This window comes from Dendrobates tinctorius, unplaced genomic scaffold (genome assembly GCF_039654945.1).
Source record: "Dendrobates tinctorius isolate UK_male_01 unplaced genomic scaffold, ASM3965494v1 ptg000192l, whole genome shotgun sequence".
Taxonomy (NCBI): Eukaryota; Metazoa; Chordata; class Amphibia; order Anura; family Dendrobatidae; genus Dendrobates; species Dendrobates tinctorius.
The window spans coordinates 4,598,791-4,615,504 of record NW_027361859.1 but is presented as its reverse complement, the minus strand read 5'-3'; the positions used below and the strand labels follow the sequence as shown (position 1 = coordinate 4,615,504).

Below are 16,714 nucleotides of genomic sequence, written 5' to 3'. Positions count from 1 at the left end.
GCTATAGATGTATCAATTGAGAGGTGCAATATCTACAATGGGGTCACTTTTGAGGTTTTTATGCTGTTCTGGCACCTTTGGGGCTCCCGAAACGTCGCTTTCAAACTATTCTAGCAAAGTCTGTGCTCCAATAGCCACACAGTAGTTTCTGATGACATATGGGGGCGTCACCTCATTCAGGAGAAATTGCTCAATAAATTGTGGGGTATAGTTTCATCTATTAACCCTTTTGAAACTGACAAATTTGCAGCTAATAAGAAGTTACATTTTTACCACAAAAATGTCATCTTTCAATGTCCCATTGAGTTACATTTGCTGTAAATGGTATAAATTGCTGGCTTGTTTTTTTCAATAAATTAGGAAAAGTGATTTGCTCACAACTTGTGTGCATGCTTTTCTCCAAGCTCGTTATCTGGGGCGTAACCTCTTAATTTGGCCTGATCTGGCATATCTGACTTTGGGTCAGAATGAAAACAGCTACAACATATAGGGTCACTTGTGGAAGTTTCCACTGATCTCGCACCTCAGGGGCTCAGCTAATAGAGCAAACACAATCTATTCAAAAGGAATCTGCGTTCTAAAAGCCAAGTAGCGCCTTCTCATCCGATCCCCGCTGTGTGCTCAAACAGTAGTGTACAACCACCACAATAGGGCACTGCCACATTTGGGAGAAATTGGATAACACATTGTGGGGTCCAATTTCTCCTATTACCCCTCATGTAAATTATAAATTTGGTGCTAAAAGAGTATTTTAGTGGAAAAAAAATTAACTTTTTGTTCTCACATCTAAATGTTAAGTTTTGTGAATTGCATGTAGGTTGAAAATGCTCAGTACACCCCTAGATGAATTCCTTGAGGAGTCTAGTTTCCAAAATGGCATCACTTGTTGGGGGTTTCTGCTGTTTTCACATGTCAGGGCCTCTTCAAATGTGACATGGCATTCACAATCTATTTCAGACAAATAGCTCTCTTTCCTAGTCCTGCCATGTGGCCAAACAGAAATTTTTGACCACATAAGGCGATCCGATAAACGCTACTGTGCAGGCGCTGCCATCTTTCTAGCAAAATGGCGCTGGCACCTGCGCAGTAGAATCTATAGCGTTCCGAATTGTGCGACTGTGCAGGCGCAGTTGGCGCCATTTTGAGGAAGATTTATTTTTTCAAGAAATGTATATCACTAAATAAAATGAATATATGGATATTATAGATTCAATCATGCTACAGCGCAGGCGCCGCCGCCGCCTGCATGATGAATGTAATTTTTTCTCCAAACAATAAGATATACAGGATGTAAAATAAGGGGCCGGTCACTGAGGGATCAGTGACTTGTCATAAGCCATACAGATGAATATGTCAGCAGACCAGCACATGAAGATCCCCCACAAGCCGCCCCGTAGCACGAGAATTTCATTAACTGAAAACTGCAGATAAAGATTAAATAACAACCACAAGACGGATGTCTTCAACAAAGGTATAATTTCAATCAATGTAATGGTGCCGACCTGACAGTACCTGTAGGTTACTCAGCACAAGTTCTCTTCAACTTAATTCTTACTGCTATCCAACTATACAAGCTCTCCCTGAACTATACAGGTACTATGGCAATAATTTAACATATAGATAATACAATAGATACAAAGAGATGTAAGTTAGTAATAAAGGAAGCTGTTTATTGATTCTTGGTTACAAGTTTTGAAGGGGTGGTCGGTCTGACACCTCTCTCTTCCGTATGATATGGTATCATGTGTGGGTAGATGCTGTTGAACTCGATTAGGACACTTGAAGAGTGAACTATCCAGTCCCCACTTGGTCTCATTTAATTAATAAGACATCATCCTCATTAGATGTGACATGCTTGGTGTCTGAAGTTTGACTTAGTAGACAAGAGTCAACCCTTTTAAGATGCAGATATAGTGCTCACATGATGGTAAAGTATTCTATATACAGTACATGGTGAAATATTTAGGATCAATATATGCATTCAACTTGCTATTGCTAATTGGTCATTGCAATCTGTACATTTCCTAATCATTATCATTTAGTATTCTAAATTGCTTTCCCTTTTTGACTTGACCTAACTTTTACTACAACTTTTCTTGTACGATTCATCAATACAAAAAATATGAAATAAATTATAAAATGACTGCTTCTCTGTGTAATTTCTCTGATGTGTGGGAAAAAATTTTTTGTTTGCAATTTTCAAATTCTCAACATGAAAATGGCTTCTGCTCTGCATGTAATTTTTGATGTACAGTAAGATTTGCTTTCTAGGTAAAATATTTCTCAAATTCTGAACATAAAAATGGTTTCTCCCCTGTGTGATTGCTTTTATGTCTAATGAGTTGCCTTTTGAAAGGGAAACATTTCCCACATTCTTGACATGAAAATGGCTTCTCCCCTGTGTGAGTTCTCTGATGTGCAGAAAAAGTTGCTTTGTTGTTAAAACATTTCCTACATTCCGAACAAGAAAACGGTTTCTCCCCTGTGTGAATTTTCTTATGTGTGACAAGACTTGTTTTACAGGTAAAACATTTCCCACATTCTGCACATGAAAATGGCTTCTCCCCGGTGTGAATTCTCTGATGTACAGTAAGGCTTGTTTTCTGGGTAAAACATGTCCCACATTCTGAACATGAAAATGGTTTCTCCCCTGTGTGAGTGATTTTATGTTTAATGAGACTCCATTTGCAAGTAAAACATTTTCCACATTCTTGACATAAAAATGGCTTCTCCCCTGTGTGTATTCTCTGATGTACAGTAAGACTCGCTTTATTGGTAAAACATTTCTCACATTCTGAACATGAAAATGGCTTCTCCCCTCTGTGAGAGCTTTTATGCTTAATGAGACTCCATTTGCAAGTAAAACATTTTCCACATTCTGGACATGAAAATGGCTTCTCACCTGTGTGACTTCTCTGATGTACAGTAAGACTTGTTTTCTTGGTAAAACATTTCCCACATTCTGGACATGAAAATGGCTTCTTCCCCATGTGACTACCTTTATGTTTAACAAGATTTGTTTTGCAGGCAAAATATTTCCCACATTCTGCACATGAGAATGGCTTCTCCCCTGTGTGACTTCTCTGATGTACATTAAGATTTGCTTTCTGGGTAAAACATTTCCCACATTCTGGACATGAAAATGGCTTCTCCCCTGTGTGAGTGCTTTTATGTTTACCGAGATCTCCTTTGTTAGAAAAACATTTCCCACATTCCTGACATAAAAATGGCTTCTCCCCTGTGTGAATTCTCTGATGTACAGTAAGAGTTGCTTTCTGGGTAAAACATTTCCCACATTCTGGACATGAAAATGGTTTCTTCCCTGTGTGAGTTCTCTTGTGTCCAACAAGATTTGTTTTGTCGGTAAAACATTTCCCACATTCTGAACAAGAAAACAGCTTTTCCCCTGTGTGAATTTTCTTATGTCTAACAAGAGTTGATTTTTGGGTAAAATATTTCCCACATTCTGCACATGAAAATGGCTTCTCCCCTGTGTGACTTCTCTGATGTATAGTAAGACTTGCTTTCCCGGTACAACATTTCCCACATACTGAACATGAAAATGGCTTCTCCCTCATGCGAGTTCTTTTATGTTTACCAAAATCTCTTTTGCTAGTAAAACATTTCCCACATTCTTGAGAGGAAAATGGCTTCTCCGCTGTATGAGCTTTTTCAAGTTCGTCATCCTTTTTGTTATTCTCATTTTGCTCAACAGCCTGTAATGAATCAGAAGATAGGACCTGTTCACAAGGAATAGATGATAGATTTTTGCTGTGAAGGGCTATCGGTATATCTGGAATAATGTCTTGCTCTTCATATATATATGGTGTTATAGCATAATCAGCTGCTTCAAAATCTGTAACTGTGAGATGTCCCCCTGACGCACAGTCATCTGCCAAGAAAAAAAAATTATCCTTAAATGCTGCCTTTGGAAACAAATCATATTAAAATTCAATTACTAGGGGACGAAGTAGGGTACAAGCTGTAGATTTCAATGCAATGACTAATAAAATATGATTTAAGCCAGGAGGTTGTACAATTTTTATTTTTCCTTCTTTTACATCTTTTTCTTATTGCATTGGTTTCAATGTGCTTGTCATCAAATTTTTCTAATGAAATGCTCAGTGAAAATTCATAAAGGTGGTGTCTGACTCATACTCTCCCTGACAGCTACATGAACTATAGCATAAAATAAGGCAAAGAGGAGGAGCAGGATTGTCATATACAAAGAAGCCATGACTGTAGAGCAGGTGTAAGGTTGGAGTAGTACGTGCATTTTTGTAAGTCTTCTCATTACCAAAATTAATGAGCAAAGATAAATAAAAGGTTACCTGGGAATAAATATTTCAAAATATAGTAGACTCGACTTAAAAATGAATATTCTCCCGTTGTCAGATCTTGTTACCTTAAATTTGCTATCTGGAGTAAATTGCCATTATCTGTCTTTGGACATATTAACCTGATTAAAATGATCCTACTCCCCAAACTCAGTTACTCCCTCCAACATAGTGCAGTACTGATCACTAAATCCTTTTTCTCAGGCCTAAATTCATTAATCTCATCCTTTAGGTCTAGTCTTCCCCCTTATAAACTCAAATTGTCTACCTTATATAGGTCTAAACAATTGGGCAGGGCGGCATTGCCGGATTTGTTTTTATAGTACTTGGCTGGGTAAGTCAGAGCCCTGAGTAGATGGATGCCCAATAATTGTTTGCCTAACTCGGAGAGCCATCTGGCTCATGCTGTAGGGACTGGTTACTTGTTGGGGTTTTTGGAAGCAGACAAACCTAACGTCTCTGGATTATTACCCTTACTCCGGTTGGCAAGGTCAATCTGGAAACAACTTAAACGAGTGGTTCGCTTTGTTGACGTTATAGCTGAAATGCCATTATGGAACAATTCCTATTTCCCGATGCTATTAAACCACCCGTCCACTCAATTCTGGATCTCATGTAATGTTTCCTCGATTAATGATTTATATGATCACAATGTCCTAATGTCCTTTGAGCAAACACAAATTAAACACGGTGTTCCGAGATCCCAATTTTTTCGATACCTATAGTTTAGATCAGCAATTCAATCACACTTGCGTAAGAGAAATACAACCCAAGCAATATCGTCCTTTCCTTTGATAGGGATTCTCAAATCACAAGGCCCCCAGGATCTTTTTTCTACCTTATATACTTATATGTTGTACGCAGGCTCTGACTGCTTTATCGTCAGTATGGGAGAGGTGGAGGTCTCTAGTTCCAGATATCCAGAATGAAGATTGGGAGGAGATCCTTGGTTCTCCAACCGGGGTGTCTCCATCAGCCAATAATAAAATGACTCAAATGTATATAGTGCACCAGTCATATCTGACCCCACTACGGCTATTTAGGATGGGGTGGTCCCATTCCTCAGAATGTTTAAGATGTCATACAATGAATGCGGATTTTATACATATGGTGTGGGGATGCCCAACTATTCTATCTTTTTGGAGCGTGGTGACCTCATTGTTAACCTCCCTCATAGGTTCTCCTGTTTCTATCACTCCATTGGTATGTCTGTTTGGTGTGCTGGAGGAAGAGATATGGGGATACCACGTTAGACTTTTCCTGCAGGAGACACATTTTTAGCCAGGAAATTGTTCAATTACACCTTACGAGTGGACACTGTACCAGAATAGGGGTTGCTTGGGGAAGTTTAATAAAATTTGGGATGTATGGAATACATCTCACCTTACTATAACAACGCATAGAAAGTGGTCTGTTATTAGCATAATAGCTGTAGTAAAGAATATATTGACTTTATAGGTTTATAATGTCCTCAGTGCTATGGAGGGTGTTTTGGCAGCAGGGTAGGAGTAATAGTTTTTTGTTTTATGTTAGATATGTTGGTTGTAATGTATCATTCTGGGTTAGGTATAACCAGACATTTGTATAGATGAATAACGAGTTCTTGTAACTACTCCTAGATTATACATGTGGGATCATGTCAGATAAGAGTACTGGTAACCTTTTTTTTTCCTCTCTCTAAGCTTTGTGCTTAGAGATAGTTTTCCCCCGGTGGCCAGAATGGTCATTGCACTGGTGTTTTTAGAGATCGTTTTGCCCCCGGTGGTGGTTAGTGTAATTGCACGGGAATCACTAACAGGTGTGTTTACTCAATAAAGGTGTGTCAGTTGTGCTCACTGACGTTGGTGATATTGTTGGTCTTTTCCAACCATGCTGGGTTAAGGAAGGAGCTGAGGAGAGTCCAGGACAGCTCAGTCAGAGTCCTGGAGTGGCAGCTATGGTGTCAGCGAGGAGTTCGAGTAAAGCATGGTGGAATGGCAGCTTTGGTGTCAGTGAAGAATTCTTGCAAAGCTTGGTGGAGTGGCAACTATGGTGTAGAGCTGCACTCAGGTGCTGGACTTCGTTGCTGGACAGCTGCACTCAGGTGCTGGACTCCGTTGCTGGACAGCTGCACTCAGGTGCTGGACTCCGTTGCTGGACAGCTGCACTCAGGTGCTGGACTCCGTTGCTGGACAGCTGCACTCAGGTGCTGGACTCCGTTGCTGGACAGCTGCACTCAGGTGCTGGACTCCGTTGCTGGACAGCTGCACTCAGGTGCTGGACTCCGTTGCTGGACAGCTGCACTCAGGTGCTGGACTTCGTTGCTGGACAGCTGCACTCAGGTGCTGGACTCCGTTGCTGGACAGTGCACCCAGGTGTTGGACACGGTGGGAGGAAGAAGCACTCAGGTGTTGGACTCTGTTGCCTGGAGCAAGTGCATCGGAGCAAAGCTAAGTGTTTCCCTGTTTGTCACCTTTCCTCATGTTGATGTTAATACAGCGGTGGGGCCAGTGCCTGCACCACCCAGCTCCCTAGTAAGGAATAGGTGTAGGGTGTGCTAGGGTGACAGGTATCCTGATCGGCGACAGGTGAGGAGCATGTATAGGGAACGTTAGGAGTGTTAGGGACACTGACTCAGGGGAGTGCAGGTGGTCTCCACATCCCCCGTTCCCTATCGCAGGGCCCACCATTGTAAATGTTTCCCTATCCCCTGTGTCTTGTTGTATTAGTTACCGGCCTGCGGGCCGCATCACACTGGACAATTACACGTGCCGTGTCCTGTTGTATTAGTTACCGGCCCCCTGGCCGTGTCACACAGGACGGGGCACGTGACAATAGGCCTCGCAAGAGATCGAGGACCTGTGAAATTGAGATCTGTACAAATAACTCAATATGCAAACTTGTTGGTTTTCTCCCTTTACAGATATTATGATGATCGTCTATACATTGCATTGGTTATTTACAAAATGTGTGCATCTGTTTTTTTTTTTTTTTTAATTCATTAAACAACAACAAAGATAAATAAAAGGAGTACAAGTAAAACACTGTCTTATAGACGTATATGGGAGCACTGGGGAGCATGAAAATGAATTTGAAGCAGTGTCATTATCCTGTCATGGTTGACAATCTTGGGTCTTTGAGTTATCACTCAGCTGAAATGAAAACCTGTCAGCAGGGTTGTGCACAGTACACTACAGACAGTGTCAGGTCGGCGCCGTTATACTGATTAAAATAATACCTTGGTTGATGAAATCCGTTTTGTGGTTGTTGTTAAATCTTTATTTTCAGTTTTGAGTTAATGATATGCTCGTGCTTCAGGCCGGCCTGTGGGGGTCTTCATGTGGTAATCTTTTAAGTTATTCATAATAAAGATTACTGACAGGTCACTGATCCCTCAATGACCTGCCCCCTAGTTTACATAATGTATATTACAGTTGTGCTCAAAAGTTTACATACTCCGGCAGAATTTTTGCTTTCTTGGCCTTTTTTCAGAGAATATGAATGATAACACCAAAACTTTTTCTCCACTCATGGTTAGTGGTTGGGTGAAGCCATTTATTGTCAAACTACTGTGTTTTCTCTTTTGAAATCATGACGACAACCCAAAGCATCCAAATGACCCTGATCAAAAGTTTACATACCCTGGTGATTTTGGCCTGATAACATGCACAGAAGTTGATACAAATAGGGTTGACTGGCTACTAAAGGTAACATCCTCACCTGTGACCTGTTTGCTTGTAATCAGTGTGTGTGCATAAAAGATAAGTGAGTTTCTGGGATCCAGACAGACTCTTGCATCTTTCATCCAGTCACTGATGTTTCTGGATTGTGAATCACGAGGAAAGCAAAAGAATGGTCACCTGATCTATGGTAAAAGGTAGTGTAATAATTATATGGTTACTACAGAATCTGATTGCTTGGGATAATACAAAACTGAGACGAAAGTTGATGCAAATGAGTATATTAACAAGAGAAACAAAACTAACAGAGCACTTCCTGCAATAGTAACGAAAACACAGTACAATAAAGAATGATGCAAGTAAAGAAAAACTAACAGAGCACTTCCCGCAACAGCAACGAATGCACAGCACTATATGGAAATGTCCAGTATTACTGAAGAGCGGGCGCAACCGCTAATATGAACCAGTCCAACAGTAATATGACGCAGGTGTGCACAAGGCACTAAACTTGGGAATCTAGCAGTAAGTATGAAAGTTACCACACCGCGTTTAATAAGGAAGTCCAGCTATATTATGAATGAGCACGCACACAGCACTAAAGTGCAGAAGTCCAGCAATCAGATGGGTGGAAATGCACACGGCACTTAAACATAGAAGACCAGCATTATACGGGAGTGGCATTAACAGGAGAAGGTTACTATATGTACCTTTTTGGGCTGAAAGTCCTACAGAAGTCCAGCACCGCAGCCCAAAAACACAGGCCTAGAGGAGCTGGTGATGTCAGGATTCTTTACAGGCCACCGCAGATCTATAGGCAAATAGTTCCACACTAGAACAGTAGTTAAGTACAGACAGCATCAGGGAGACGCACAGAGGACTGTAGGTAGCATAATGCGGAGAGGCAGAGCACCAAGTAACAACCAGGAGCAGCAGGGAGTCCACCAGTAGACAGGCAGGAGCCAACAGCAACAAAATACTCAGGCAAAGAGGAACACATGGCCCGGACTTAAATAATCAGAACACACAGGAATTTCCATGACAAGGCAAAATACAATACTCCATCTTAATAATTATTTAGAAACAATAATACTAATGTTTCAACTCAGGAAGAGTTCAGAAATCAATATTTTGTGGAATAACCATGATTTTTAATCACAGCTTTCAGGCGTCTTGGCATGCTTTCCACCAGTCTTTCACACTGCTTTTGTGTGACCTTATGCCCCTCCTGGTACAAAAATGTAAGCAGTTCTTCTTTGTTTGATGGCTTGTGACTATCCATCTTCCTCTTGATTACATTCCAGAGGTTTTCAGTGGGGTTCAGGTCTGGAGATTGGGTTGGCCAGGGAATTGATGTGGTGGTCCTTCATCCACACATTGATTGACCTAGCTGTGTGGCATGGTGCATTGTCCTGCTGGAAAACAACAGTCCTCAGAGTTGGGGAACATTGCCTGAGGAGAAGAAATCATCTGTTTTTTCCAGGAATAACCTTGTATGCGGCTCGATTCATACGTCCTTCACAAAGATTAACCTGCCCAATTCCAGCCTTGCTGAAGCATCCCCAGATCATCACCGATCCTCCACAAAATTTCACAGTGGGTGCAAGACACTGGCTTGTACACCTCTACAGGTCTCCGTCTAACCATTAGATGACCAGGTGTTGGGCAAAGCTGAAAATTAGACTCATCAGAGAAGATTACCTTACTCCAGTCTTCTATGTTCCAATCCTTATGGTCTTTGGCAAACTTCAGTCTGGCTCTCCTTTGCTTCTCATTGATGAAAGACTTTTTTCTACCTTTCAATGACTTGAGCCCTGCCTCTAGGAACCTGTTACGAACTGTCCTTGCTGGGCACTTCACCACAGCTGCCATTTGCCATTCCTTTTGTAGGTCACTTGATGTCATCCTGCGGTTGCTGAGTGACATTCGAATAAGGCTAGTTTCACACTAGCGTTTATTCGACGCAGCGCATGGCGCCGCTAAGCCCCGCCCCCTGCCGGCTCCCTGCCCGCCCCATCCGGTCATCGCCGCCTAGTATCGCACATGGACGCTTGCGATCTGCGCACCCTATCTTTAGCATAAGGTGCGCAGATCGTGTGCTGGCCATGCGCTAGTAGGATTTTGGCGTGCGCTGCGCACTTTTGAAGGTGCGCCCCGAACGCGGCATGTTGCATTTCGGCACGCACGGCGCACCTTCAAAAGTGCGCAGCGCACGCCAAAATCCTACTAGCGCACGGCCAGCGAACGATCTGCGCACCCTATGCTAAAGAAAGGGTGCGCAGATCGCAAGCGTCCATGTGTGATAGTAGGCGGCGATGACCGGATGGGGAGGGCAAGGGAGCCGGCAGGGGGCGGGGCTTAGCGGCGCCGTGCGCTGCGTCGAATAAACGCTAGTGTGAAACTAGCCTAAGTTGACAGTCATCCCGGTCAGTGGAGAGTCGTTTTCGCCCTCTGCCGGCCTGCAACTTTGTTGTCCCCAATGTCTGCTACTTGACCTTGTTGCAAAGGACTGCCGTCTTAGAAATTTTAAGGAAGGAGGCAACATGATGCTCAATGTATCCCTCTGCTAGTGAAAGCCAGAATTGAGCCCTTCTTCTCCTCACTGAAGACTTTTCTTTTCAACTCCTTTGGCATGGTTAAAAGTTATTTTTTCATTCTTATAGCTTTTGTTTTGCCATCCAGCTTGTCCTATTGCAAGAGGATTGTGAACACCACAGCAGAGGTTTTTTTTATACTTTCCTTCATTAAATAAGATTTGGCTCAGATGATCACCTAGTCAGAAGCACATTAAGTAGAATGAGGTGTACTCTGGTTGGAATTCAGCTGACACTGGAATGGAATGGCTGTCAGACATGTAGAGGAGCTGATCTTCATATTTTCATAAAACTGCAGTGGTCTCTTAATTTTTGCCAGAGCTGTATATATATATATATATATATATATATATATATCTAATATATAAAGCTCAAAGTGTGTATGAATGTATGTATGTGTGTATGTCCGGGATAGGCATCCGCACAGTCGCAGCTACAGCCACAAAATTTGGCACAGTCACACGTCTGGACCCCGAGAGCGTTCTAAGCTATGTTGTGAGGCGAAATTTTAACCCCGTGCGTTCCAATTCACCAAATAATTTTGCCCCTATCTACATACTGGGGAAAAAGTGTGTGCACGTCAATCCCCACCCCTCATTATGATGTCATAATGCCCCTATCTGCATAATGGGGAAACAGTGTGTGCGTATCAAGCCCCGCCCCTCATTATGACGTCACAATGGTTGCCATGGCAACGCTGATGTCATCATAGGTTGCAAGCCCCACCGCTCATTATGATGTCATAATGGTTGACTATGAGATGGAGGATGTGTGATGGGTATATGGGCACTGGACTATGGGATGGAGGATATGTATGATGGGTATATGGGCACGGGACTATGGGATGGAGGATGTGTGATGGGTATATGGGCACGGGACTATGGGATGGAGGATATGTATGATGGATATATGGGCAAGGGACTATGGGATGGAGGATATGTATGATGGGTATATGGGCACTCGACTATGGGATGGCGAATATGTATGATGGGTATATGGGCATGGGACTATGGGATGGAGAATATGTATGATGGGTATATGGGCATGGGACTATGGGATGGAGGATGTGTGATGGGTATATGGGCACTCGACTATGGGATGGAGGATATGTATGATGGGTATACGGGCACGGGCATATGGGATCGTGGATATGTATGATGGGTATATGGGCACGGGACTATGGGATGGAGGATAATTATAATCTGTTATAGCTAACCACAAGTAGTTACTATGCCCGGGCAGCGCCGGGCTCTTCAGCTAGTATATATATATATATATATATATATATATATATATATATATACACACACATACATACATACATATACATACACACACCCACACACATATATATACATACACATGTGCATACACACAGGCATACAAACAGAAAGCCCCTTTATATACACTTCCGTGTTTCTATAATGGTACAATTCGGTAAATAAGCTCTTCAGGATACTACACTGCTGATGACCAGAGGCGCTGACTAGCAACCAGCCTATAATCTGGGGACGTGTCTCATTAGAACACAGCATGCTAAGCTGCCAGTCCCAAAATGGCAGCTCTCATAACTGTGATTCTATCATGACAAAATTCATTAATTATAGTTATTCTTATAAATGGTAATTTATTTATATCTACAATCTCCTTACTGTAATATACCGGAGTATGTGTGAAGGTGATAGGTCCTATTTAAGTATCTCTTAAAGCTGATACGGTTCCTGAACTCAAGATAAATGCTTCTGATTATCTGGAGATTTACCGTGCAGTATTATTGACATCAGGAACTAGGAGGACTTGAGGAGGAGGAGTAACAGGTGGATTTAGATGCAGACACTGAGTTGTCCCAGGCTCATACAGATGATATAGCTTACTCTCATTGTGAACTTGATAATGATGACACTGAAGACACTGACTAGGATGACTAAATGTCATATACTGGGGAGGAGAGTGAAATAGCATGGTCTTTAGTCACACTGATGAGCATTGCAAGCTGACTCCTTTGTTGCTTCCAGGCTGACAGGTGTAACTTTAGCATCAAGTAAAATGGTGACTATTGGATATAGCCATTCTGTTAGACCCTCGCTATAAAAGCGAAATGTGAGAAAAACCTGAAGTATTGCCTGGATAAGCTCTATACTCCGCATGTGGCAGTTCTCACCCAGCAGATAACTGCAGTCTGTTTGTCTGACCTGAAGGTCCCTCTCCACGTTCCAGAAGAGTCAATGCTCCGCCACTTCTGTCAGTGACACAAGTAGTCACAGGAGTAGCAAACATAATTTATGAGCCAGATATTTTATCATCAGCTGCGCCAACTTGACACACATCAGTAAAAGCAGATGCACCACCTCACCAGCCAGGATCAGTCATATCTGGACTGTGTCCTTTCTCGAGAAGATATCTTGTGATCTGACCCCATGAACTTTTACATCAAAAAATTAAACCAGTAGCAGGAATTGGTCCAGTTTGCTATTAGTCTACTTACTGCCTTGTCCAGTCTCAGAGAGGGTAATAAGCACAGCAGATGGCAATGTCACCATGAAATGGACAAGATTGTCCTCCGCAGGTGTGGAAAACCTTACATTGGTTAAACTGAATCCAGCAAACTGTAGATCTATGTTCACAAATCTATAGCTTGTTCCACCCCCTTACTGAGGTAGAGTCATGAAGCTGCAGGTAAAGGTGGGCACATGGACTAAAAGAGTTGGCATAGTCGGCTGGAGGGCACAGGGTAAACCATAGGGCCAGAACAGAGGGAAACTGCTACTCCAAAGTAGCACACAGGGAGGCAGAAGAACTAACAGCATTTTGCAAGGATAAGTCACAATCCATTTTTGGATCTGTGGCAGATCTGGCTTTTCATATTAAAATTTTTTCCCTTTTTGGCCATTGAGGGTTAATGTCAGTTTTTTCCGCCTGCTGGTGTAATTGCTTTGCTGATGCAGGTGGTCACCACTCCCACCATCCTTTAAAAGGTCACCTGATGCATCAGCTGACAGTTGGTTATACAGGTCATTTTGGAGACCAACCGATCTGGAGAGAGGAGCTTTCTGGTGCACTGGTGCTTCAGCTGAAAGCTGTTATCTGGTGCCTTACTCTGCTGTGCGATGCATTGCAGCAGAGAAAGCTAAGTTGTATTTTTGTTCCCCATTCCCTTTTGGTGTCTATCTCACCTTACCTTGTGTTGTCTTAGTGCAGCGGTGGGACCAGTGTGCTCACTTGCCAATTCCCTACTTAGGAATAGGAGCAGGGCAAGTGATGGTTTAGGTATCCTGCTCAGCAAGAGGGTGAAAAAACCCATATAAGGACGATAGGGAGATCAGGGCACGTGAGTTCAGGAGGTATCCATTGCCCTGTTCCCTATCGTCAGGGCCCACCATTGTTATTGTGTCCCTGGTGTGTTTTTTGATCTGCTGTTTGGTGACCGACCAATCGTTGGGTTGTGCCACACTAGGACAGTCACTCCGTGACAGATAAATGAACAATGATAGTTCCATCTGCTTAAGCAACCAGTGCAATAATCCTGGTGGCTAGTAGAAGGCTATCTGACAGGCTGCAGGAATAACAGGAGAGTTGAAAAATAACTGCACAATCTAAACAGTCCAATACCAGTTTGTTATGCTTACTGCATCTGATGGGCTAGTCCAGAAACTGGGTAGCAGAGAATTAACCAACAGGGTATTCAGGAATTATACACAAATACAAGATGGCAGCACAATGTAAAAGAATTGTTGGAGCATTTAGAATAACTGAACTCTGAAGTCTCAACACTAAGACAAGGGTGTATCTCTACCTGGCCTAGGAAGACGATGTCACAGAGATGCAACAGGTAACTTGCAAAACTCGATGGCGGAGCACAGCATTGGGCATACTTTGAGGTGCAGAAAATAGTATGCATTTAATAGAATCAAACATATATTTGTACCAATTACTGAATAAGTAAAATATACAGGCTAATTCTCACCTGCCCGGTTATCTGAAAGAATCTCCTCTTTACACCGCTTATCACTTCTCACACATGTCGCTGTAGTATTTGTATGGGTCAAATCTTCACACTGAAACAAATATTGTAAATGTCAGACAGAAGGAGAAGTCCCATCTATGATCAGCTCTAATCCTGTCATCTCCACCGTTCTCATTACACAAGTATAAAACATAGAATACTGGTGGATAAAACAAGACTGAGCACAAGACCTTCACAACCATCTACATATCATGGGGGAGATCTCATGACACCTTCTCTCCATCTACCTGATGATCCTGAGGAACATGGGGACTTTGTTGGTTACAATCCTGTGGGAGAAGAGGACTAGGACATCTCTCTGGTGTTGTCTTCTTACTGGGTAGAACTGGATGAAACACATACAGGGACTTAATTAATTCTTTACATACAGATAATAATAGGCAGTATTTAATCCTGCCTATTACCTGGTGATGTGAGGGGCTGAGGAACCTCCATCATGACGTCCTTGTACTGATCTTTGTGTCCTTCTAAATACTCCCACTCCTCCATGGAAAAATAGACAGCGACATCCTGACACCTTAGTGGAACCTGACAAATACAAAGTCACAGTCATCCCCCGACCCCTTCATAATTTTACTGCATTATCCCAGCATTGTCACCTCTCCAGTCAGCAGCTCAATCATCTTGTAGGTGAGTTGTAGGATCTTCTGGTCATTGATGTTCTCATGTATCAAGGTATCAGATGGAGCTCTGGTGATTGAACTCAGGGGTCTTTCCCATCCGTCAGACACAGGGGCCTGACAGTAGTCACAAGAGGTCTTCCTCATTTCCATGTAATCCTAGTTATGGAGAGACACATTAATAAAACTCACTACATACATTTCCCGAGTCCTCACCTCTCCAGTTCTGTCAATCTATTATTCCCATAAATATGAATGATGTAATGCAAGGTCATCAGAATCCCTCACCTTTCCAGTAAGTCGGAAAAGGATCTCTAGGGTCAGTTGTAATATCCATTCCGCCATCTTGTCACTCTTCTTTTCCATCTTTGATGAGTTAATCAGGAAAATTCTCTTATATAGAAGATCTCCACTGAGAGGATTCAATATTGTAGATACCTGAATAGGAAGATGAGCAGATAAGTAACATCATAAATAATTCCGTGTAATAACACAGTTACTGGACACTTTATATCCAACCATTGGCAGCAAAAAAGTTGTTGACATGTATGGCCCCAAGTCCAAAAGTTACCCTGAGGCCCATAGCAATGTAGGTATTGATGTATTCACTGATGGAATCACTGACTGGGTGGATCAGGGAAATGTGGTAGATATAGTGTATCTCAACCTCAGCAAAGCATTTGATAAAGTATCTCATACTCTCCTTATTGAAAAAATTACCAAGATGAGATTGACAAGGCTACGGTTAGGTGAATTCATAACTGGCTCAGTGATCATAGTCAAAAAGTAATAAATGGTTGCACATACAATTAGAAAAGTGTTTCAAGTGAGGTACCACAAGGCTCTGTCCTGACCCCAGTGTTGTTCAACATTTTTATAAATGATCTGGATAAGGGAACTAAAGGTATACTAATCAAATTTGCAGGTGATGAAAAGCTAGGAGGAACAGCTAACACTAGAGAGGCAGAGAAAGGATTCAGAAGGATCTAGATAAGCTTGAACAATGGTCAGCGACTAATAGAATGGTATTTAACAGGGAGAAATGGAAGACTCTACATCTTGGCAAATAAAATTAAAATGACATCTATAGAATGAGAGGAATAAAACTAAGCAACAGCATGTATGAAAAAGACTTGAGTAAACTAATAGATCACAGACTGAACATGAGTCAACAGTTTGATGCAGCAGAAAAGGCAAACACGCTTTTAGGATGTATTAAAAGAATCATAGAGTCTAGATCACGTGAAGTACAGTATATACTCGTGTATAAGCCAAGATTTTCAGCCCATTGTTTGGGGCTGAAAGTCCCCCTCTCGGCTTATACGCGAGTCATATACGGGGGTCGGGGGGTGTCAGAGACCATACTCCCCCCTCCTGACACGGTCTCTGCACGGTCTCTGCAGCCCTCCTGATTCCCCCATGATCTCAGCATCCCTGCTGTTCCTGCATTCAGCGGTCATGTGGTACAGCTCATTAAACTCAT

At 42.3% G+C, this 16,714-nt stretch overlaps 1 protein-coding gene across 1 annotated transcript in view; it reads right to left on the bottom strand.

Moving 5' to 3' along the window:
* Positions 1-1,649: 1,649 nt before the first annotated feature.
* The window catches only part of LOC141055950 (uncharacterized), a 118,673-nt gene continuing 103,608 nt past the window's right edge, over positions 1,650-16,714 (bottom strand). The window contains 7 exon segments of the mRNA XM_073552647.1: positions 1,650-2,326; positions 2,328-3,892; positions 14,552-14,642; positions 14,839-14,936; positions 15,016-15,139; positions 15,211-15,390; positions 15,520-15,671. Of these exon segments, the coding sequence (XP_073408748.1) occupies positions 2,075-2,326; positions 2,328-3,892; positions 14,552-14,642; positions 14,839-14,936; positions 15,016-15,139; positions 15,211-15,390; positions 15,520-15,671 (2,462 nt within the window). The 3' untranslated portion in view covers positions 1,650-2,074.